Raw genomic sequence first — 24,702 nt, 5'->3', positions numbered from 1 at the left:
ATAGGGTCGCTATGAGTCATAAGTGACTCGATGGCACATAACAACAACAACAACAACATGTTTTATTGCCTCTGAAAACTTGCTGGAGGGTCATGTGTCAGTTCTGACTTGATGGCACACAACAACAATCACCTACCCCAGCTGGTCCCAGATCAAAGTGAGCCAGTGGACAAGTAAGGATCTTTCTGCTCATTGGTTAAACTTTAAGGAGCTCTGACGGCCTAGTGGGAAAGGAGTTGTGTTTCAAATCCACCAGCTGCTTTGCAAGAGAAAGATGGGAAGTCTCCTCCCCCGCTGCATGCATCCTCTGAACTCCCCCCTGGAGGATCAGCTATGAGTCAGTTCAGACTCCACAGCCAGGAGTTGTTGCTGAGGTTAAACTGTGAACCACAGGTTAGGCCAATTTTAGACTTCCCCTTTTGGTGCCACCCGCCACACCCTCGCCATTCTAGCCATCTCTCCTGAATGCCAAGGCCAAGGGCTTTGCCTTGGACACCAGGCAAATTGTTAGCAGAGATGAAGCTATTTCATGAAAAGCATCTTATGAAGTTTTTCACCCTTTCAAGAGCATTTGCTATTTTGATTTGGTGCCAAAGGAAAGACTTACTAATGGTGGAATCTTAGACACAAAGAGAGCAGAGCTTTTGCCTTCCTGACCATCTTAAGATTCTAGTTTCACTCCCTGTGAACCTAGTTCCTCTTCCTTATTCTTCAGCAGCCCTCCCTCTCTGCCACGTCCTCACATACGCTGACTGTACCAAGGCCCGGGGCATCTTTGCCTGCTGGAACCAGGAATCCCTGTGGGGTCTCTTCCGGATCACGCTCCCCATGGCAATCAACACAAGCAGCGCAAGTGGCAGCAGCACCAGAAATGGCCAGTGGAGAACTGAGGAAGGAAAAGTCTCATTAGAATCATAACAACAGCTCCCATCCTGCATACATGCCGGGCTGAGAGCATCACAGACACTATCCTAGTCCACTCTCCTTAGAACAAGTCCATTCCCCAGGCGTCAGAGAGCAGTGGTGGGTCAGTGGTGGAAATCGTACCTTCCTGAAAGGGGACCCAAATTCACCTCCCAGTCATGCACCTCAAGTGCAGCCCCCACCATCCGTCAGTGGAGGTGTGAGTGTGGAAAAGGTTTGAGCAGACATTCCAGACTAAGAGGACAGGTTTAGTGCCCTTCTTCTAAAAATGGACTTTTGGGTCACAATGCTCAGTTCCATATTCTATCAAGAGGATGGTGCAGAACCACGCAGCGTTTTGTCCCATTTGTGCAAGGGGTCGTCACAGGCTGGGGGCCAAGGTGACAGAAGCAAACAAGCACAGATTGTAGAAACCAGGGCTCAGGAAGGCATGTCGACTGTGCAATGACACACACTGAGTGTAGCACAGGTGGGATTTTAACCCAGAAGTGCCTGTCTCTGAACTCACACCTTAAGATTACATATGAGTACCAAATTACGTACTGACTACCATATTACAGAGCTTCTGGGTCAAGAGGAGAGTGCCCCACTTTTGCACTACTGTGTACTCACCTGGGGCCTCTAGGAAGAAGCAGCTGGTCTTCGAGAACTCACTGTACCTAGGGGAGGTGAAAGTGTAGATGGTCCTGGCGCTGAGGCAGTGCTGTCCACCTGTGGCTGGTTGGAGGGGGATCTGAACTGGCTGGCCATAGGGAATGCCTGCACATGTTGTCTGTTTGGAGAAAGGTAGCTAGCGTCAGCAGGCAAGGTATAACTGGGGTCCCCAACCATTTTTTACTTCCCCCCTGCATTAGCAAGCAACCCTGAGGGAATAATTCCCGACATTACCTGGTTTTTCAATTGAGTGTTGAAGGAAAAGGCTGCCTGCATTCCAAAGAAATTCTGCTTGTCAGGGTTCCTCCCATGTGAACCCCTACCAAGGCCCCTGGTCCTGTCCTCCCCTTTGCTGCCTCATATTGAGGGGCAGAGTCCCCAGGCTTCTATTTCAGGCTCCGCTCTACAGAGAGGTCATGTAGGTAGAGGCTTGTCCTGTTCAGTATGAAAGCTCTGTCCTACACAGTAGCCACTGACCACAAATGGCTATCAAGCATTTGAAATGAGGCTGAGAGTGTAGAATACAGATCAGATTTCAAAGAATAAATGAAAAACCGCTAAGTCAGCCCAGTAATTTTTATATTAAATACGCTGATGGGTCAGATGGATCTTGGCAGAAAGCAGAGAATACCAGAAGAAGGTCTTTGTTTCACTGACTATGCTAAGGTTTTTGACTGTGTGGATTACAATAAATTGTGGCTAACCTTGAGGAAAATGGGAAGCTCAGAACACTTGATTGTGCTTATACAAACCTATACTTGGACCAACCCTGCTTGCTGAAACTGAGCAGGACCTGAAGCGCTTGCTGCAGAGGGTCAAGGACTGCAGCCCTCAATATGGATTGAGGCTCACTATCAAGAAGACAAAGATTCTCACCACTGGGCCAGTTGGCAGCATCAGGATGGATGGTAAGAGATAAAGATTGTAATAGCTTTAGTTTGCTTGGCTCCACAGTCAACACTCTTGGCACCACTAGCCAGGAAATTAAAAGATGTATTGTTATGGAAAAGTCTGCTGTTAGGGACCTCTCCAAAGTACTGAAGAGCAATGGTGTCACTCTGGAGACTAAGGTATGCCTGATACAGGCTATGGTCTTTGCAATCAGTTGCTATGTATCAGAGAGCTGGATAATGACTAGGGAGGATAGAAGGAGAATTGATGCCTTTGAGCTGTGGTGTTGGAGAAGAGTATTGAATATACTATGGACTGCTAAAAAAACTAACAGGTTCATCTTGGAGAAGTTTAACCAGGCTGCTCCTTGGAGGCAAGGATTCTGAAGTTTCATGAGACATACTTTGGACATGTTGTAGGCGGGACCAGTCCTTGGAGAAGGACGTCATGCTTGGGAGGGTGAAGGGACAGCACCGGAGAGGAAGACCCTCTATGAGGTGGATCGATTCAGTGATTGGGGTAATGGGGGTAGGTGTGTTGGAGACAGTGAGATTGGCACAGGACAGAGCGGGGGTTAGGGCTATTATACATAGGGTCACTACAGGTTGCAGGGGCCTTCACAGCACATAACAATAACAACAACATACTTGGACCAAGAAGCAGTTCCCAGAACAGAGAAAGGAAACACTACATGGTTCAAAATCAGGAAAGGAGTGTGTTAGGTATGCATCCTGTTCCATACCTTTTCAATCTATATGCAGAATAGATCACTAAGGAAGCAGGGCGTTATGAGGAGGAGTGTGGCATCAAGATTTGTGGAAGACTCATCAACAACCTATGATATGAAGATGACACAACCCTGCTTGCTGAAACTGAAGAAGACCTGAAGCACTTGCTGCAAAAGGCCAAGGACTGTGCTCTTCAATATGGATTGAAGCTCAACATCAAGAAGACAAAGATTCACCACAACAAGATAAAGTTAAACAACCCAATTGCAAAACGGGCACAGGATATGAACAGACACTTCACCAAAGAAGACATTCAGATGGTGAACAAACACATGAAGAAATGGTCAAAATCCCTAGCTCTAAGAGATATGCAAATCAAAACAACTATGAGATATCATCTCACCCCAGTAACAAGAGCAAAATTCAACAGAGCAGCAAATAATAAATGCTGGTGAGGTTGGGGGAAACTGGAACCCTTATTCACTGTTGGTAGGAGTACAAAATGGTGCAGCCACTCTGGAAGGTAGTATGGAACTTTCTCAAAAAGTTGGAAATAGGAAGGTAGTATGGAACTTTCTCAAAAGGTTGGAAATAGAAATGCCATTTGACCCAGCAATTCTACTACTGGGGATATACTCTAAAGAAACCAGAACTGCCACCCAAGCACATATATGCACAGATAAATGTTTATTGTTGCTTTGTTCACAATAGCAAAGAGTTGGAAACAACCCAAGTGCCCATCAACAATGAATGGATAGAGAAGCTGTGGTATACATAATGCAATATTATGCAACACTGAAAAACAATGAACTCATGAAATATTATATAAAATGGGTGACAGTGGAGGACATTAGCTGAGTAAAATATCTCAGTCACAAAAGGACAAATACTGCATAATGCTACTGTTATAAAACAGGACTGACATGGGGTCGGGGAAAACTAAGAAAAGAGGGGATAAATAATGTACACAGCACTGAAACAGATGACGGGGAGAACTGTAGGGATTATTGGCATGACAAGAGTCCAGAATAAGAGCTGCACAGTAAAATGGACTGAGGAGAGGGGAAGACTGTAAAACAAAGATTTTTTTTCCCCCAAGAGAAAAGTGAACTGGGGGCTGGGGGGCAGGGAGGAAAATGTGCAACTTTTCATTAAAATCTCAATAAAAAAAAAGACAAAGATTCTCACCACTGGGCACATTGGCAGACCATAATAAATGGAAATGAGATTGAGGTTGTTGAAATTACACCTTGCTCGGATCCACAATCAACACTCCTAATACCAGCAGTCAGGAAATCAAAAGACGAATTGCATTGGGAAAATCTGCTGTCATGGACCTCTCCAGAGTGCTGAAGAGCAACAATGTCAGTCTAGATACAAAGGTGTGCCTAATCCAGGCCTTGGTCTTCTCAATTACTTGTTATCTTTCAGAGAGTTGGACAATGACTAAGGATGACAGAAGAATAGATGCGTTTGAGTTGTTGTGCTGGAGAAGAGTCTTGGACATACCATGGACTGAGAAGTAAACAAATAGGTCTGTCTTAGAGAGGGTGAAACCAAGTCTCTCCTTGGAGGTTAGGCTTTTGAAGCTCTGCCTCACTTACTTTGGGCACGTGGCCAGGAGAGATTGGCCCTCGGAGAAGGACATCATACTTGGAAGGGTGGATGGACAACGCAGGAGAGGAAGACCCTAGAGTAACTAGGGCAACAAGGACTGGTGTGTTGGAATTAATGAGACTGGCTCAGGACAAGGAATGGTTCAGAGTTGCTATACATAGGGTTGCTAAACATCACAGGAGACTCAATGGCACCTAACAACAATAACATACTATGACTGGTTTGGAAGTAGGAGTGGCATCGTCTTCCTAAACAACATGCCTCCAGAAACTCTATGAACTTTGAATGTTGATAGTTGCAGAGGGGCTTCAGTTCTTTTTTTCATAGGGTCACTATGAGTCATGCTCGACTTGAAGACAATCAACAACAACAATTAAGATTAAGCCATCTGTTTCCTTTAGCTTCAGTTAATGTGGTTACTGGTGTTGTTCGGAGAGGTGGAGTCATCTATGAACCTTGTCCTATCCTCTACCCTCATCACATCTCCAGCATCTCAAGACCATGATAATCCATCTCGAGACTGTGATAATCCATCTCGTTGAAGGTCTTTCTCTGATCCTCCTCCTTTCCCAGCATGAGGTCTTGTTCCAAAGAGGAGCCCCTTCTTACAACATGTCAAAAGTATGTGAAATGAAGCACTCTGGTTGCATTTCCTCCAAAACAGCTTGCTTTGTTCTTTTGGCAATCCATTCAATACACTTCTCTAACACCACAATTCAAAGGTATTGAGTCTTGTTTGGACTTCCCTATTCATTGTTTTTGTTATTGTATGCTGTTGAGTTAGAACCAACTCATAGCTGATCCTCTAGCAAAGTAAAAGAGCTGAAGAGAGGATTTCAAAGATAGCTTGAGAAGGCAAAGAGAAGTATTATAATGGAATGTGCAGGGAGCTGGAATTGGAGAATAAAAAGGGAATAACTTGCTTTGCATTTCTCAACCTAAGAAAACGGAAAAAACAAATTTAAGCCTTGAGTCAAAATACTGAAAGATTGTATGGGCAATATGTTGAAAGAGTCAGGAAGCATCAAAAGAAGATGGAGATAATACAGAGTCACTGTATGAAAATAATTGGTCAACACTGACATATTTCAGAGAGTATCAGGTCATAAAGCACCAATGGCAATGAAAGAGGAAATTGAAACTGCACTGAAGGCATTGGCAAAAAACAAGGCCTCAGGTATTGATGCGATACCAACTGACATGTTTCAACTAACAGATGCAGCCTTGGATGCACTTATCAGTATATGCCAGGCAACTTGGAGGAGAGCTGTCTGGCTGATTGACTGGAAGAGATCCATATTTTTACCCCATTCCCAAGAAAGGTGATCCAATAGAATGTGAGGAGCAATGCCAATAATATCACATGTAAGGAGAAAACTACTGAAGCTCATTTAAAAATTGCTAGAATAGTAAATAGATAGGGAACTGCCAGAAGTTCAAGCAGGATTTAAAAGAGGCCATGACACTAGGGATATCATTACTGATGTTAGATAGATCCTGGCTGACAGTAAAGAATACCAGAAGAACATCTATTTGTGCTTTATTGACTATGTAAAGGCATTTGACTGTGTAGATCATAATATGTTATGGCTAACATTGAGGAGAATGGGAATCCCAGCACATTTAATTGCACTCATGCAAAACCTAGACCTTGACCAAGATGCTGTTGTGTGAAGAGAGCAGGGGAACATTACATAGTTTAAAATTAAGAAAGGACTGCATCAGGGTTGTATCTTCTTTCCATACTTATTCAATCTGTATGCTGAACAAATTATCCAGGAAGTTGAACTCTAGAAAGAATTATGCAGGTGACATAACCTTACTTGCTGGTGAAAGTGAGGAGGACTTGACGCATTTGTTGCAGAAGATCAAAGAATATAACATTCAATATGAATTTCATCTCAATCTCAAGAAAAAAATTCTGGACCAAGAGGCAACATCATAGATGGATAGATGGAGAGAAGATTGAAATTGTCAGCAACTTCATCTTACTTGGATGCACAAACAACACCCTTAGTACCAGCAGTCATAAAATCAGGATAAATCAGGAGTATTGCAGGAAATTTTGCAGTCAGGGACCACTCCAAATTATTCAGGAGCAATGGTGTCAGTTTGAGGACTAAGTATGTCTGATTCAGTCTATGATCTTTCCCATCGCTTGCTATGTATCTGAGAGTTAGACAAGGAATAAGGATGACAGAAGAAGAATTGATGCCTTTGAGCTGTGGTGTTGGAGAAGAGTGCTGACCAACCCATGCATGGACTGCCAAAAGAACAAATATATTTTGGAGAAAGCACAGCCAGAATGCTCCTTGTAGACAAAGATAATAAAGCTTCGTCTCACATATTTCAGGCATGTTGCTAGATGAAGTTATTCCTTGGAGAGGGACATTGTGCTTGTAAAGGTGACGGGTTCAGCAAAGGAGAGAAAGACCTTTAACCCTGTGGACTGCCACAGTGACTGCCACAATGGGATCTAGTGTGTCAGGAAGTGTGAGGATGGCACAGGATAGAACAGGGTTCAGATCTGTTGTTCATAGAGTTGCTATGAGTCAACTCAATGGCACCTAACAACAACAACAGATCCTGAACTAAATGGTACAGGAGGGAAGAGGCAATGAGTTATAAATGCTTTCTGAATGAATGTTGAGTGCACATGTGTGTGTGCGTGTGCGTGTGCATGTGTGTGTGTGTGTGTGCTTGTGTGCTAGGGACGTTGTGTTTATTAGGTACACATCCAAAGACTTCCATGTGATATGTTCAAGACTTGTCTAGATTTTCCAAAGGCTTTATCTTTTAGCAGTTCTCTATTATGAAGGTGTAAACCTGTTTACTCATATTAAATTTGGAGTAAATTCCATTTCAGAAAGATCAAGGAACTTATCTAACAGCCTAGTGCTGTTCAGGCCCTTCGAGTTGGCACCGTCCTAAAGTGGCAAGGAAGCAGACGGCAGCCCTGTGCCATCCTCCCATTCTCTGCTGCACACAGGCCCACTAATGTGGTCACTGTCAAGGGTTCTCACAGCAGAACTTCCTCGTTTTCACAGATTCTCTGCTTTCACGCATAAGTCTTTCTCTAGGGACTAGATCACATGCCCAAATGATTCGGACCAAGTCTCACCATTCTCACCTTTTTAAAAAATTGTGATCTGAATGGGAGTTTACAAAGAAACTGGCTCTTCCCTCATTCATTTATAGAGCTCTATGCCCCCTTCCTTTCCACTTCTCTATTCATAGAGAATGTGCATTGGACTAGGTGAAAGGAAGGTGACTCTGAAAAGAATAGAGAATAAGACATTATGAGCAATGCTACATCCTTATTTTTAAGAAGGGATTTGGTTACGTGTCTTTCAAGACAGGTTTGTCTGTTCTTTTGACAGTCCACGGGATATTCAATATTCTTTTCCAACACCATGATTCAAAGGCATCAAATCCTCTGTTTCCCTTATTCATTGTCCAATTTTCCCATGCACACAAACCATGAAAATATGTTTGTGAAAATACCATGACTTGGATCAGGCACACCACTGCCCTCAGCATGACGTTCTTGCTCTTTCGCACCTTTAAGAAGTCCTTTGCAGCAGATTTGCCAGATGCAATGTGTTGCTTGATTTCTTGACTGCTGCTTCCAGGAGTATTGATTGTGGATCCAAATAAAAGAAAAATAGATAAGTCCTTAAAGTTCACTAAGATGGGATTAATATTTCATACAAGTCCAGATGACTGTGCAATGGGATCTGATGCAGCCATATACTATTATGATGCAGAAAAATACTTTAAAGATGCTTAAAACACATTGAGAAAGTATACTACAAAATAGTTCGTAAAATTTTATCAGAGGAGATTGTCTACCTTTCTCCCTCAGAGTGGCTGGTAGATTCAAATCTCTGATCTTTCAGTTTGCAGTACAGACTATGCAACCCAAGTTCCTTAGAAAACAGTTAAATTGTTGTGATTTCATAAATCAGAGATCAGCAAACTATGGTCTGCAGGTCAGATCTGCCTTATATCTCTTTTTGCAAATGCAGTTTTATTGGAACATTGTTCCTGCTGTTGTTTGTTAAGTGCTGTCGAGTCGCTTACAACTCACAGCAACCCTATGTACAACAGCTCTGAACCCTGCCCTATCCTGAGACAACCTCATCTCCAACACACCAACCCCGTTAGCCTAGTCTCTGAGCCAATTCATTTCATCAAGAGTTTTCCTCTCTTGCGCTGTCCCTCCACCCTCCCAAGCATGACATCCCTCTCCAAGGACTCATCCCTCCATGCAACATGCCCAAAGTATATCAGATGAAGCTTCAGAATCCTTGCCTCCAAGGAGCAGCCTGGTTTCACCCTCTCCATGACGAATCTATTTGTTCTAGCAGTCTGTGGTATACTCAATATTCTTCTCCAGCACCACAGCTCAAAGGCATCAATTCTCCTTCTATCATCCATAGTCATTGTCTGGCATTCTGATGCATAGCAAGTTGTCACTGTTAGGTGCCATCAAGTTGACTATGATTCAAAGAAAAATACTGGAAATTATGATCTCTGGTATGTGTGAGCCGGTTATTACACTCACTATGTCAATCCATCATAAACATATTGTTGTTATGTACCTTTGAGTCAGAACCAACTCATTGCTGACACTCCAGCAGGTTTTCAGAGGTTGTAAATTGCACAGGAAGCGAATGCCAATCTTTCTCTCACAGAGCAGCTCACAGATTTGAATTGCATGCCTTTGGCTGGCAGTGTAATCTTGTTGAGTATGTTGTTGTTGTTAGGTGCCACTGAGTCTAGTACAACTCATAGCAACCCTGTGAACAAAAGATTTGAAATCAGTCCTGCCCTGTGCCATCCTCACACTTCCTGATACACAAGAGCCCATAGCCGCAGTCACCTTGTCAATCCACCTGGTTGAGGGTCTTCCTCTCCTTTGCTGAACCGCCAGCCTTCCCAACATCATGTCCATCTCCAAGGAATCGTACCTCCTAGCAATATGCCCAAAGTATGTGAGGCAAAGCCTCATCATTCTTGCCTCCAAAGAGCACTCTGGCTGCACCTTCTCCAAAACATACCTATTTGTTTTCTTGGCTGTCCATGGAATATTCAGTGCTCTTCTCTAACACCACAGCTCAAAGGCATCAATTCTTTTTCTGTCATCCTTATTTATTGTCCAGTCCTCGAATGCATAACTAGTAACTGGAAAGACCATGGCCTGAAAAAAAGATGCACTTTAGTCTTCAAACTGACATCACTACTCAATAATTTGGAAAGGTCCCTATCTGCAGATTTTCCCACTGCAATGTGTCTCCTTATTTCCTGACTGCTCGTACCAAGGATCCAAAATTGTGGATCCAAGTAAGATGAAGAATCTCCTCTCCATCCATCATGACACTGTTTATTGGTCCAGTGGTAAGAATCTTTATTTTCTTCATACTGAGATACAATTCATACTGAAGGCTGCATTCCTTGATCTTCTGCAACAAGGGCTTCAACTCCCCTTTACTTTCAGCAAGCAAGGTGTCATCTGCATAATGCAGGTTATTGATGAGTCTCCCTCCAATCCTGATACCACACTCTTCATAGAGTCCAGCTTCTTGGATAATTTATTCAGCATATAGATTGAACAGGTATGGAGACAGAATACATCCTGACGCACTTCCTTCCCAATTCCAAACCATGCAGTGCTTCCCTGCTCCATTCGCACAACAGCCTCGTCCAGGCATAGGTTCCTCATAAGCACAATCAAGTGCTCTGGGATTCCCATTCTTCTCAATGTCAGCCACAACTTGTCATGATCCACACAGTCAAATGCCTTTGCATAGTCCATAAAGCACAAACAGACATTCTTCTGGTATTCCTTACTTTCAGTCAGGATCCATCTGACATCAGCAATGATATTCCTGGTGCCATGGTCTCTTCTAAATCCTGCTTAAACTTCCGGCAATTCCCTATAGATGTACTGTTCCAGCTGTTTTTTAATGATTTTCAGAAGTATTTTGCTAGCATGTGATATAAATGATATTGCTTGATAATTTCCACATTCAGTTGGATCACCATGTTAACTTATTTCTATTTAGTCTACAGCTACTTTCATGATACAACAGCAGAGGTGAGCAGAATGATGGAGAGCATCTGGCCCGGCAAACTGAAAATATTCAGTATTTGAACCTTTCTAAAAAGTTTGCTGAACTCTACCGTAAACACAATGATGCTAGTATGAGGACTAAGGTGTGCCTGATTCAGACCATAGTCTTTTCAATCACTTACTATCCTGCTGAGAGCTGGGCAATGAATAAGGATGACAGAAGAAAAAAAATTATAAGCTGTAGTGTTGGAGAAGAGCTCTAAATATCCCATAGACTACCAAAAGAACAAACAGATATGTCTTGGAGAAGGTGCAGCCAGAGTGCTTCTCAGAGGCAAGAATGACAAAGCTCTGTCTCATATACTTTGGGCATGTTGCTAAGAGAGTCTATTTGGAGAAGGACATTATGCTTGGAAAGGCGGAGGGAATATGAAGGAGAGGAAAACCCTCAACCAGGTTGCTTGACACAGTGACTGCAGAATGGGCTTGTGTGTGTCAGAGATTATGAGGGTGGCACAGGTAGGACAATTGTTCATAGGGTTTCTATGAATCGTACTCTACTAGTACCTAACAACAATGATTACTATAAACATAACACAGCATGGACACTCTCATACACATGGAGAGAAAGAGAGAGAGAAAGGAGAGGGAGAGGGAGAGAAGAGAAGAAAACACAAGTATGGAATTGAATACACACCAGGGCACTAGGGGTTATCTCTGGCTACTTTTTATTTTCTTTTTGGAGCTTAATTGTATTTTCTGATTATTCCATAATGAATCTGATGACTGGGCAAGTAGGTTCCCTCCACATGAGCCAGATTTTATTGGAGAAAAAAAGGAGGGAAGTTTCATAAACAAAGGCTATTATCATGTTGCCCAGCCAACACAGGGGCAGGAAAGACTGGTTGGGATCTCTGGGGAGGAGCACGGGGCAGGACACAGGCAAGGCACAGCATTCAGGGCTCACTGCTGGGGTTGTTGGGTCTCCAGTGAGGGGACTTTGGCTTCATTTGTTTCCCATGATACCCCCTCAGACACCAGCCTCTGAGATGTGCCTACGTCAGCTGAGCTGGGATTTGAGCAGGGGTGACTGCCAGGAATAGGGGTGGGTAAGTGGGTAAGGCATCCTGAGAAAGGTGTGCAGGGAGCAGGCTGGGAAGGTAGGGGCACCAACTTTCAGTGAGTGGTGGATGAGTCCACTCAGGGCACAGGACAGTGGTCTCTCACCTTGTTCCTAGTCCCCTCCTTCCAGAAACACACTTCGTACTTTAGATCGATCAAGGGCATACACTGTGGCAGCTGGTACGTGGCATTGACGCTCAGCATCTCCTCCTTGTGCTTGAAAACAAGGGTGGGTGGCGCCGGCACCACTGGCAGAAACAGAATCGGACCAATCAGTTATCCTGTAGGGTCCCACTGTCTATCCTGATAGACACAAGGCAGGCCTACTCCTCACCCAGCCCAGAGAGCTCTCCTGGGAAGAGCAAAGAGACATCGGAATTAGTACATCACTTAGTCATTTTACTTAAGCTTCACAGGGACAGAGGGAGATGTTACATGTAATTTTAGAGAACCAGGACTTCAGGCTTAGACAAGTGAAATAACCTGTCTTTACTTGTGCTGTTCTTTCTATTTGGGATTCTCTTCGCTGATTTTTGACCTGTTAGAATCCTACCTATCTGTCTTCTTTATTTTTACTACTACTACTACTACTACTACTACTACTACTACGAGTGTTGTGTGACAAATTGCCACACATTTGTAGGCTTTTTCAAATATCATGAATTTATTATCTTAGAGTTCTGCTGGTCAGAACTTCAGGTAGGCTTGGCTGGTCCCTCAACTTAAGGTCTCACAAGACCAAAATTAAGGTTTGTACTGCACCATACTTTCTTATTTGAATGCTCAAGGTAAGAATCCCTTCCCAAGCTCACCTGTGTTGGCAAAATTCAGCTTCTTATAACCAGAAGATAAAATTAATGAAAGGGGCCATCTAAAAATTAAGTCCCTGTGTGCATCAAAACCTTTTTCCAATAGAGTGAAAATAAAACTCACTAACTGGGGGAAAAACCAGTTGGCAATGACATCTCAGACAGGGGTCTCATAACAAAAGTTTACAGAATACTATTCCTCAAGACTCCCACAAGGAAAAACTGGATAAATTATGTTTACGGCATTAAAGCTGATGAGGGAGAGAATAGTTTAAAATAATATACTTTAGTGCATTATGATTATCATAAGAGTCCGGAATGAGGGTTGCAGAGTGGAGTATACTTGGGGTGGGGGTGGGGGTGTACAGGGGGATTGTGTACCAATGAAGGAGTGTTTCTTTTGCTTTTCAAGGAGAGGAGCGAACTGGGGGTGGGGGTGGGAGGGGGAGAAAAGTGTAACAATGAATGAATGGAAGTCCGAAATCTATGTAGATGTTCATTGAAATTAAAAAAAAAAACAAAAAACCAAACACCAAAATGGGCAAAAGACATGAAGACTTTTCATCGAGGAAGATGTTTGGATGGCCAACAAACACATGAAGAAATGCTCAAAATCACTGAGAATCAGAGAGATGCAAATCAAAACAACAACGAAATACCATCTCAAGCCAGTAGCAATGGCAAAGTTTAACAGGACAGCTAACAATATAAGTTGGAGAAGATGTGGAAACATTGGAACTCTCATGCACTTCTGGCAGGATTATAAAATGGTACAACCATTCTGAGAGGCAGTTTGGCATTTCGTCAAAAAGCTGGACATAGAAATCCCATGTGACCCAGCCATTCCACTAATAGGAATATATCCCCAAGGAAATTAGAACTGAGACACAAATGGAGATAGGTACATCTATGTTCATGGCAGTATTACTTACAATAGGAAGAAAACGGGAACAGCCCAAATGCCCATCAACAAACAAATGGATTGAGAAATTGTAGTTCACACAATGGAATACTATGCAAAACTAAGGAACAATATGCTACCTCCTTTCCATGCAAATCAAATAATCCCTTCTTTATTCCCTATCGTTCTCTCCTACCATTCTTCAATCTTTCCCTTTCCTCCCTTCAGGTCCTACTTCACCTGCAAACTATTTGAGAAACCTAAGACTGCAACTTAAAACGGAATCTCCATGAGGGCAGTCCCTGCGTATCTATCCACTCCTGGTTTTTTTCCTTCCTCTACTTTTAAGTCAGGTCCCATGTCTTCTTATCCAAGGTCAAAAAGATTGAAATTCGTATCCTGTTTTTTCCACTTAGTATAACTGTGTGTCTAGGCAAGTTAGTTAGCTTCTATGAGCCTTGCTTTACTTTTAATACTTTATTTTTTAAAGGAGAGATGACTGAATCTCATTGGTTTGTTGTAAATAGTTATTTTTATGTGCTGTCAAATTGGAACCAACCCATAGCTTACCCTCCTAGCAAGTGTTTAGGGCAATAAATTATATGGGAGGAGACAGCCCAGCCTTCTCTTATGGAGCAGTTGTGCATTTGAAATTGCAGCTCAGTTTTTTATCACTAGACCATCAGAGGAAAAAAATAAACTGGGAGGGGGGAAAAGTGTGCTTCCGTCACCTAATGGTAACACTGGTGATCACGGAACGAAAGGGAGTCATTCACGAATAAAGGATTTTCTCTTCCATCCATTCTCATCCTCTCCCTGATTGCACCGCAGTTTCTATGGTGCACTGAAACTATTCTTGCAACCGAAACAGAAAGCCTTCAAGAGAGAAGGTAAGCAACTGGAAAAAGAAGGAAGCCGTGTGTGGCATGACTTGCTAGGAAACACATGAACATTTGCCTTTCCACACCTCCAACTCCATGGTACCAGCTGAATTGCTGGGGCTGGAGGGCTGGAACTCCCACAGCGCCCCAATAAAGAGGTCATACCACCAATGCTGCTTCAGAAAGTGGCCCTCTGCTCTGGGGAAGTGAGAGAGGTCCCAGACAGGAGTGCCATTGAGCTAAGTTCCTGGATAGAAAGCCTCCCTGTTCAACCCCTTACCCACAGACTCACCTTCAGAAAGGTAATCCAGGCTCTTGGACTCCACCCAGGGGGACCGGACACTGGAAGAAACTGCCCTCACACGGCCCTTGAACTTGTTGAACAGGTCCTGATTCTTCACACATATCAGGGAACACACCAGCTCTGTGGTTCCTGCACACTTCTTCACTTTTTGCCAGTGCATGGGGTTCGAGGAGCTGAAGAAGGACACAGGAGAGCTTGAGTCATGAACTCAGCCTTTTAGGGCTAGGAGAAGGACACTTAGAGATCATATGATTGCTTATTCGTCCATGTGGCCTGAGGGTCATTGGCTGAGGCAGCAGTTTAGGCTCTGGAGCCAGAGAGACACGGTGAGAATCCTATCTGCTCCTCACTAGCTCTGAAACCTGAGATAAATCTTTCCCCCCAGGTCTCGGTCTTCTCATCTGTAAATACAGTAACAATGACTCTGGCATGGCTGTTGTAGTAACAGGACACATTGCTAGGACGAGAAACCATTTTTGCAAACTGTTTAGTCATCCAGGGACTTATGGTTGCTGTTGTTAGATGTCACTGAGTTAACTATAACCTATAGCAACCCTACGAATAGATCTGCACCCTGTCCTCTCCTGTGCCATTGAGTTGCCTGTGACTCATAGCGATCCAATGTACAACAGCTCTCAAGTCTGCCCTGCCCTGAGCCACTATCACTATCTCCATTGCCCCAGTTACTGTGTCAATCCATCTCATCCAGGCTCTTCTTCTGCACTGTCTCTCCGCCATTCCGGGTATGAAGTCCTCCAAGGACCAGTCCCTCGTGGTCATGTACCCAAAGTATGTGAGACAGAGCTTCAAAATTCTAGCCTCCAAGGAGAAACTTGATTTCACCCACTCCAAGACAAGCCTATTTATTTTCTTGGCAGTCCTTGGTATGCTCAAGACTCTTTTCCAGCACCAGAACTCAAGGCATCAATTCTTCTGTCATCCTTAGTCATTGTCCAACTCTCTGACACATAACAAGTAATTATGAAGGCCATGGCCTAAATCAGGCTCACCTTAGTCTCTAGAATAACATCATTGCTTCTTAGTACTCTGGAGAGGTCTCTAACAGCAGATGTTCCTTGTAAAATTCGTCTTTTGAGTTCCTGACTGCTGGTGCTAAGAGTGTTGACTGTGGAGCCTAGCAAGCTATAATTGCTAACAACCTTAATCTCTTCTCCATCTATCCTGGTGGTGCCAATTGGGCAGTGGTGAGAATCGTTGTCTTCTTGATACTGAGCTTCAGTCCATATTGAAGACTACAGTCAGTTTCAGCAAGCAAGACTGTTTCATCTGCATAACGCAGGTTGTTGATGAGTCTTCCTCCAATCCTGAGACATGCCTCCTCATAAAGCCCAGAATTGTTGTTGTTACTAAATGCCATTGAGTTGCCGGCGACTCATAGGTACCCTATTTACAAAAGCCCGAAACCCTGCTCTATCCTGTGCCAATTGTATTGTTTCTGATACACCTTCCCTATTGCCTCAGCGACTGAATCAACCCATCTCATCAAGGATCTCCTCTCCTGCTCTGTCCCTCCAACCTCCCAAGCATGATGTCCCTCTCCAAGGACCTCCTTGCAACATGTCCAAAGTATGTCAGACGAAACCTCAGAATCTTTGCCTCCAAGGAGGAGCCTGGTTTCACCAGGACTAACCTGTTTATTCTCCTAGAAGAATAGACCCTCCTAAAAACATGCCTAAAGTATGTGAGATGAAGTTTCACCATCCTTGCCTCTACGAAACACCCTGGTTGTACTTTCTGTGAGGCATACTTGTCATTTTGACAGTCAATGGGATATTATTTTAAATTTTTTTCTTTTAATTGAGATTTTAATGAAAGGTTATAGAGAACTTAGATTTCCATTCATTCATTGTTGCACATTTTCTTCCCTGCCCACACCTCAGTCTGCTTTTCTCTTTGAAAAAAAAAAATTCTTTCATTGTTGCACAATTCCCCCCCCAACCCCACTCCATTTTGCTATGCAGCTCTTATTCTGGACTGTTGTCATGCAAATCATACCTAATTATATATTCCTTTTAAACAGTTCTTTCCCTCATCTGTTTCAGTGCAGTATACATTACCTCCTCTTTTCTTAGTTTCACCCCAAACCCCATGTCTGTCCTATTTTATTTATTTATTTCTTTTGAAAAGCATGATTTTTTTTTTAATTGTATATTGTTTTGGGTTGGGTTTTTGGTTTGTTTGTATTTTCTTCCCCCTTGTTGCGTACCATCAAATCTGACCCTATCGGCACAGAAGGAGATTGCCCCTCCTTCTCCAGAGGAACATCTGGTGGATTTGAACCATGCGCCTTCAGGATTGCAGTGTAGCATTCTGCCACCAGAGTTCCTGTCCTGTTTTAAAACAGTGGCAGTGTGCAGTATTTGTCCTTTTGTGATTGAGATAATTCACTCAACATAATTCCTCCAGGGTCACCTATTTTGTATAATAGTTCATGAGCTCTTTGTTTTTCAGTGCTGTATAATATTACATTGTGTGACTATATCACAGCTTTTTGATCCATTTATTTGTTGATGGGCACTTGGGTTGTTTCCATCTCCTTGCTACTGTGAACAATGCAGCAATAAACATTAAGTGTGCATATATCTACTTGGGTGGCAATTCTGATTTCTTTAGGGGGTATTTCCAGTTGTTGGATCAAATGGTATTTGTAATTTCAACTTTTTGAGAAAGCACCCATACTGCCTTCCAGAGTGGCTGCAACATTTGATGCTTCCACCAACAAAGAATAAAGGGTTCCAGTTTCTCCACAATCTCACCAGCATTTGTTGTTTGCCGCTCTGTTGAATTTTGCTACTGTTACTGGGTTGGGATGATATCTCATAGTTGTTTTGATTTGCATCTCTCTTAGATCTAGGGATTTTGAACATTTCTTCATGTGTTTGTTCGCCATCTGAATGTCTTCTTTGAAGTGTCTGTTCATATCCTGTGCCCATTTTGTGACTGATTGTTTACCTTTATCTAAAGTACTTGTTATACACCAAGTATAGTGCTGGATACTATTGCGTGTCAGAGGGAAAATGCACTTGTTTCCTGAGATCACTGAAGTTCAAAGGAGGAAGACACCTGTCTGTGATGATCACAAATACTATACTCACAGCCATTTTTGCTATAAATTGGAAACAACCTAAAATCCATAAATGAACAAAGGGATAAACGAACTGTTACAGAATACAGGCTCAGGCAGAGTTCCATTCTGTTGTACATATGGCAGCTTAATGGTACTTAACACAGTGATATTGACGTCTGTGTTCTTAGAAGGGACCAAAGGGACCAGTTCCTGGGAAAAGACATTTTGCTTAGAAAAATGGGGAGTTGGTGAAGGAGAGAAAGAGCCTTAATAAGATAGACTGAAGCAGTGACTGTTACAATAGCCTTGAGCACAGCAGACCGTGAGGAGGGCTCAGGACTTGGCTCTAGGACACGAGTGGAGCTGACTTGATGGCACCCAACAACCACAACAACAATACAGCTAAAGGTGGAACATTACTAGGGAAAGAAAGGAATGCATCATAGTACATATAGCAAGGATGAGTTTTAAAAAACTCTGCTGAGCAAAAAAGAAGCTCGATGCAAAAGAGTACAGACTATACCAATCCTTTCACGTGAAATCATGGAACACGCAAAGCAATAGAAACCATCTACGATCATAGAAAGGAGATTCACAACTGTCTATGTACATAACTATACACAGATTTTTGCTGCTTCATTTTATTGTGCAGATGTTGCACTTTTTACAAATCAAAAGTCTGCGGTAACCCTGTGCTAGCAAGTCTGTTGCTGTTATGCGCTGTTGCGTCACCTGTGACTCACAGTATCTATATACATCAGAATTTCATGAAACAGCGTATGAGTGAAAGCCTGGGGTCACAAAGGAAAAAGTTCAAGCTGCTCTTAAAGAACTGGCAAAAAACAAGGCCCCAGGATTTGACATCGTACCAGTTGACATATTTCAACAAACAGATGTTGCCCTGGATGCTCTCACCAAGTTGTGCTAAGAAATCTGGAGGACAACCACCTGGCCAACTGATTGGAAGAAATCTATATTTGTTCCCATTCCAAAGAAAGGTCACCTGACAGAATTCGGAAATTAATGAACAATATCATTAATATCACATGCAAGCAAGATTAAGCTGAAGATTATACAAAAACAACTGGAACAACACACCAACAGGGAAATGCCAGATGTACAGCTGGGTTTAGAAGAGGCTGTGGTACTAGGTATATTATAGCTAATGTTAGATGGATCTTGGCTGAAAGTAGAGAGTACCAGAGGAATGTCTATCTGGATTACAACTGTGGTTAACTGAGAAGAATGGGAATTCCAGAACATTTGACTGTGCTTGAGCAAAACCTATACTTCGACTGTGAGGCAGTCATCAGAATAGAGGAAGAAAACACTGCATGGTTCAAACAGGAAATGGTGTATGCCAGGGATGTGTACTGTCCTCCATACCTTTTCAATTTATATGCAGAACAGATCATGCAGGAACCTGGGCTTTATGAGGAGAAATGTGGCATCAAGATTGGAGGAAGACTCATCAACAAATTGCATTATGCAGGTGGCACAACCTTGCTTGCTGAAACTAAGGAGAGGACCTGAAGCGCTTGCTGCAGAAGGTCAAGGACTGCAGTCTTCACGATGGATTGTAGCTCAACATCAAGAAGACAAAGATTCTCCCCACTGGGAAATTGGCAGCATCATGATAGATGGTGAAGAGATTGAGATTGTTAACAGCTTTAGTTTATTTGGCTCCACAATCAACACTCTTAGTATCAGCAGCCAGGAAATCAAAAGATGAATAACTGCATTGGGATAGTGTGCAGTCAGAAACCTCTCCAGAGTTCTGACAAGCAATGATGTCAGTCTGGAGATTAAGGTGTGCCTAACCCAGGCCATTGTTGTTGTTAGGTGCCGTCGAGTTGTAGACGACTCATAGTGATCCTTTGAATGAAAGAGCTGAGCACTGTTCATAGAGTTTCTGGAGGCAAGCCATTTTGGAAGTGGATGCCACTCCTGCTTCCAAGCTGTTTTAATCAGGGAACTCCACCAAACACTGTCCACCATGGGTAACCATTATCACATTTGTCACATCAGTGTCACAGTGTTTAGCATCACAGCAAGCACAAGTTATCTCTGTACAGAAATTCACAGACCAGGGCCATACTGCTTAGAAGAATATTTGACAAAAAACACGGGTTTTTAAATAGGAGGCCTTATCACATCACCTTGCTTCCTTTAGTGAATCAACATTCTACCCTACTGCTCACCAATCCCGCCAACAGCTTCTGCAGGACTAGCTCCTGTAGATGACTTTCATACTGGTTTCCAGCATCATACTGCCGACTAAAAAGGGTTTTATATATTATATACTTCTTCTTTGAATAAAAAAAAGTATATAATATATAAATGATAATGATGCAAATCACTAAAATGATAAAGAAGAAAGGATACCCGAAGTGTTCTGTACCATTAAATAAATTGAAGTAGTAGCTCAAAATCTTCTCAGAAATACGAATCCAGTCATAGACAATTAAAGAGGTAGGTTTTAACAACTGTTCAAGAACCAAAACATTTCAAACTTATGAAACTCTTCCAGAGAACAGAAAAAATATAAACACTCCTCAACTAATTTCCTATTGCAATGTATAATTCATGACATTAGTGGACTGAGATGGGAAAATGCAAACAAATTAAAAATTAATTCATGATTTTAAAAAAAATTGAGGGTAACACCCTTAGTCTGACCTGACAAGGCAAGAACTTAAAATTAGATCTACCAAAACAACTATCATCTCACCTCAGTCAGAATTGCAAAATTTTTTTTTAGAATTGCAAAATTTAACAGAATAGCAAACAACAAATGCTGGTGAGGTTGCGGAGAAACTGGAACCCATATTGCGGCTTTGTTCACAATAGCAAGGAGTTGGAAACAACCTAAGTGCCCATCAACAAACAAATGTACAGAGAAGCTGTGGTATATTCACACAATGGAATACTATGCTGCATTGAAAAACAAGGAACTCATGCAATATTATTCAGAATGGGTGACCCTGGAGGACACTATGCTGAGTGAAGTATCTTAATCACAAAAGGACAAATACTGCATGGTGCCACTGTTGTAAAACAGGACTGACATCAGGGTCGGTGGGGAGACTGAGAAAGATGGGTTCAATAATGTATATTGCATTGAAACAGATGAGGAAGAAAACTGTTTAAGAGGGGAAATTATTAGGTATTTTTGTCATGATAGGAGTCCAGAGCAAAGGCTGTATAGTGGAGTAGACCTGAGTGGGGAGGGATTGTAAAACAATGAAAGAATTTTTCTTTTACTTTTCCAAGAGGGTAGTGTACTAGGGGGGAGGGTTGGGAGGGGAGAAAAGTCCAACAATGAATGAATGGAAATTCAAAGTCTCTGTAAATTTTTGTTGAAATTAATAATAAATTTTTAAAAAAACCCAAAATCAAACAAACAAAAAAACAACTAGATTTACATTTCCAGTAGATAAGGCAGTTTGTATGTGACCTGATTATACAGAAAGACAGAATGTTGTATGGGTTGGTTTTTAGTTTTTTTTTAAAGTCCATGTGACAGCTTCAGTCTGCTTGCCTCCACAATCAATACTCTTGGCACCATCAGCTAGGAAATGAAAAGATGTATGCATTGGGAAAATCTGCAGTCAGAGACCTCTTCAAAGTACTGAAGAGTATGATGTCAGTCTAGAGACTAAGGTGCACCTGATCCAAGCCATGGTCTTTGCAATCACTTGCTATGCATCAGTTAGCTAGACAATGACTAGGGATGATAGGAGAATTGATGCCTTTGAGCCGTGGTATTGGAGAAGAGTATTGAATATACCATGGACTGCTAAGAAAACGAACAGGTTCATCCTAGAGAGGGTTAAATCAGGCTGCTCCTTGGAGGCAAGGATTCTGGGGCTTTGTCTGACATACTTTGGACATGTTGCAAGGAAGGACCAGTACTTGGAGAGACATGTTATGCTTGGGAGGGTAGAGGGACAGCATAGGAGAGGAAGACCTTTGATGAGATGGTTTGATTCAGTGACTGGGGTAGTGAGGATGTGTTGGAGACAGATTGGCACAGGATAGAGCAGGGTTTAGGACTGTTGTATATAGGGTCGCTATGAGTCGCAGGTGACTTGATGGTACATAACAACAACACAACATGTGATAGCAGTGAAGAAACTGCAGGGAGTGAAGATTTCAGGATTCTGAAGTCCAGAGGTAGAGAGAACAAAGAACTTTGAGAGTGCATTTGTCAGCTTTTTTCTCCTTGAAGCATTTGTGATTCTAAAATAGAAACTAAGGGGCTGAGAATTTGAGCAGAAGATGACTCTGAAAGGGATCCCAAAAGCAGCTCCTGGGTAGAGTGGGAGAAAAATGTGGAACTAAACTAGACATCATAAAAAGACCAAGATTATTGCTCTGATAGAGATTGGCAAGGGCCCCTGAGACTATGGCCTGCCGACACCTTCATATCCTGGACTCACCTTCAGCCCCATGACTCAACTTTCAGTCACAGGATACACATGCCTATAAGGCGAACAATAACACCAGGGAGGTGTCCACTCCTTGGAACAACCAGCCTTGTGAGATCAAAAGGGCAGCACTTGTCCAGGGTTAAAGTTCAGAAAGCATATGGGGTAAGAAAAAAAGGAAGAACTGAAACAGGAAGAAGCAGAGGGAGGAAGTGGGAACAGTGCTGCCACACTGGGGGGAACTGTAATCAGCATCAAGAAACAGAGTGTATAAAAATTATATGGAAAACCAATTTGCACTATAAAGTTTCACCTAAATAACAGTTAAAAAGAGGTTTCAATGATCTCAGAAAGGATATACTCTGGTATTTAAGGTCTGTCAAGTCAAAGGGAACCTGATAAACAATCTTGCTTTTGTCCCCAAAGAGACAAATATAAAATAGAACTTAAACTTCTCATGGAATTCAGACTTTCTAGAGCTTCTGGGGTTGGATAAGAACTGGAAAGATTGCCCGAGGGAATCTTTAAACCTAATTAAGTGGAAACTATTCTGGAAATTGTGGCCTAATGGTAAGAAGTTGAGCTGCAATCCCAAAGACACCAACTGCTCTGCAGTAGAAGAATGGGCAATCTCCTCTCATGGATTTACTGCCCCTGAAAACCCACTGGAGGGTCAGCTATGAGTGGATTCTGACTCAACGGCACACAACAACAACAACAAAAACAACATGTTATATAGAAAAGCGATAGAATATGGGGTATAAGTAATATTTGAGAAGATGCTTTTGTTAGATGCCATTGAGTTGACTATGATTCACAGTAACACTATGAACGATAGACCTGAATCTTGCCCTATCCTACACCATCCTAATGAGCCCATTGTTATAGTCACTGTGTCAATTCATCTTGTTGAGGTTTTTCCTCTCTTTTTCTGACTATCCTTATTTCCTAGCATAATATCTTTTCCCAAGGACTAGTCCTTCCTGACAATATGTCCAAAGTATGTGGGATGAAGTTTCACCATCCTTGCCTCTAAGGAGTATCCTGATTGTACTTCCTCCAAGACAGACTTGTTTATTCTTTTGCCAGTCCATGGGATTTCCAGCGCTCTTTCTAATACCACAAAACAAAGGCATGGACTCTCCATCATCCTTATTCACTGTCCAACTTTCAGATACATAGGAAGCAACTGAAGATACTATGACTTGGATTGGGAACACCTTAGTCTTTAAACTGACATCCCTACTCTTGAGAATTTTGGAGAGGCCTTTGCCAGCAGACTGTCCTTGCTTCAGTCTTTTGATTTCTTGACTGCTGTTACCACTGGTGTTGATTATAGATGTACGCAAAATTAATTTGTTTACTTCAGTCTTTTCTTGATCTGTCTTGATATTGTCTATTGGTCCAGTGGTGAGGATTTTTGCTTTCTTGTTGTAATTCATACTGAAGACAACAGTCCTAGATTTTTCTAAAGCAAGGGCTTCAAGTACTCTTCACCTTCTGTAAGTAAAGTTGTGTTATCTGCATAACACAGGTTGTTTATAAGTTTTCCTCAAATCTTGAGGCCTGTATAATCAATTATTTATTCATTGCAGATACCTTTTAAAAAAAAAACATTAACAGTGACATACAGATGGGCTTCACTTGATAGACTACACAAGAATAAGATTAACTATATCTACAACCTATATTAATCGATCTGATTCCTATGCATACCATCAGGTGAAATCCAAGTATATAACCTGCATTTATGTCTCTCAAAAAACGTATTTGCTACACTCAGGTTTCAGCCTGGAACTTATCCGTCTTTGGTCCTTTACCAAGGATTTTTCCAGTGCTGAAGCTTGACGGCACAAAAATGTATTTGCTATGAATAAGTCATTGATTGTGCAAAATTCAATCATTCTTTCTCCAGTTCCATTACTGTCACCGAATCCATGTTTTCCAACTACTGAATCTTCTTCTCTGTTCCCAACTTTCGCATTCCAGTCACCCATTATTATCAATGCATCTTGATTGCATGTTTGATTGATCTCCGATTATAAAAATTGGTAAAAATCTTCTATCTCCTCTTCCTTGGCTCTGGTTGTTGGTGCATATATCTGAATAATAGTGGTATTCACTGGACTTCCTTGTATGCGTATGGATATTATCCTGTCACTCACAATATTGTACTTCAAGATGGATCTAGCAATGACTTTTTTAACTATGAAAGCAGCTCCATTTTTCCTCACCTTTTCATCTCCAGAGTAATATATGATCATTCAACTCAAAATG

The 24,702-nt window shown here is 42.2% G+C and overlaps 1 protein-coding gene across 1 annotated transcript in view; it reads right to left on the bottom strand.

The window, feature by feature from the left end:
* The window catches only part of IFNLR1 (interferon, lambda receptor 1), a 44,754-nt gene that overhangs the window by 3,090 nt on the left and 16,962 nt on the right, over window positions 1–24,702 (bottom strand). The window contains exons 3-6 of the mRNA XM_006883655.1: window positions 14,896–15,080; window positions 12,118–12,260; window positions 1,537–1,696; window positions 759–886 (exon numbers count right to left, since the gene is read on the bottom strand). Of these exons, the coding sequence (XP_006883717.1) occupies window positions 759–886; window positions 1,537–1,696; window positions 12,118–12,260; window positions 14,896–15,080 (616 nt within the window). The remainder of the gene's footprint in view (window positions 1–758; window positions 887–1,536; window positions 1,697–12,117; window positions 12,261–14,895; window positions 15,081–24,702) is intronic.

This window comes from Elephantulus edwardii, unplaced genomic scaffold (genome assembly GCF_000299155.1).
Source record: "Elephantulus edwardii isolate Elephantulus edwardi_28Jun2011 unplaced genomic scaffold, EleEdw1.0 scaffold00028, whole genome shotgun sequence".
NCBI lineage: Eukaryota > Metazoa > Chordata > Mammalia > Macroscelidea > Macroscelididae > Elephantulus > Elephantulus edwardii.
This window is presented reverse-complemented; position numbering and strand designations above follow the sequence as displayed.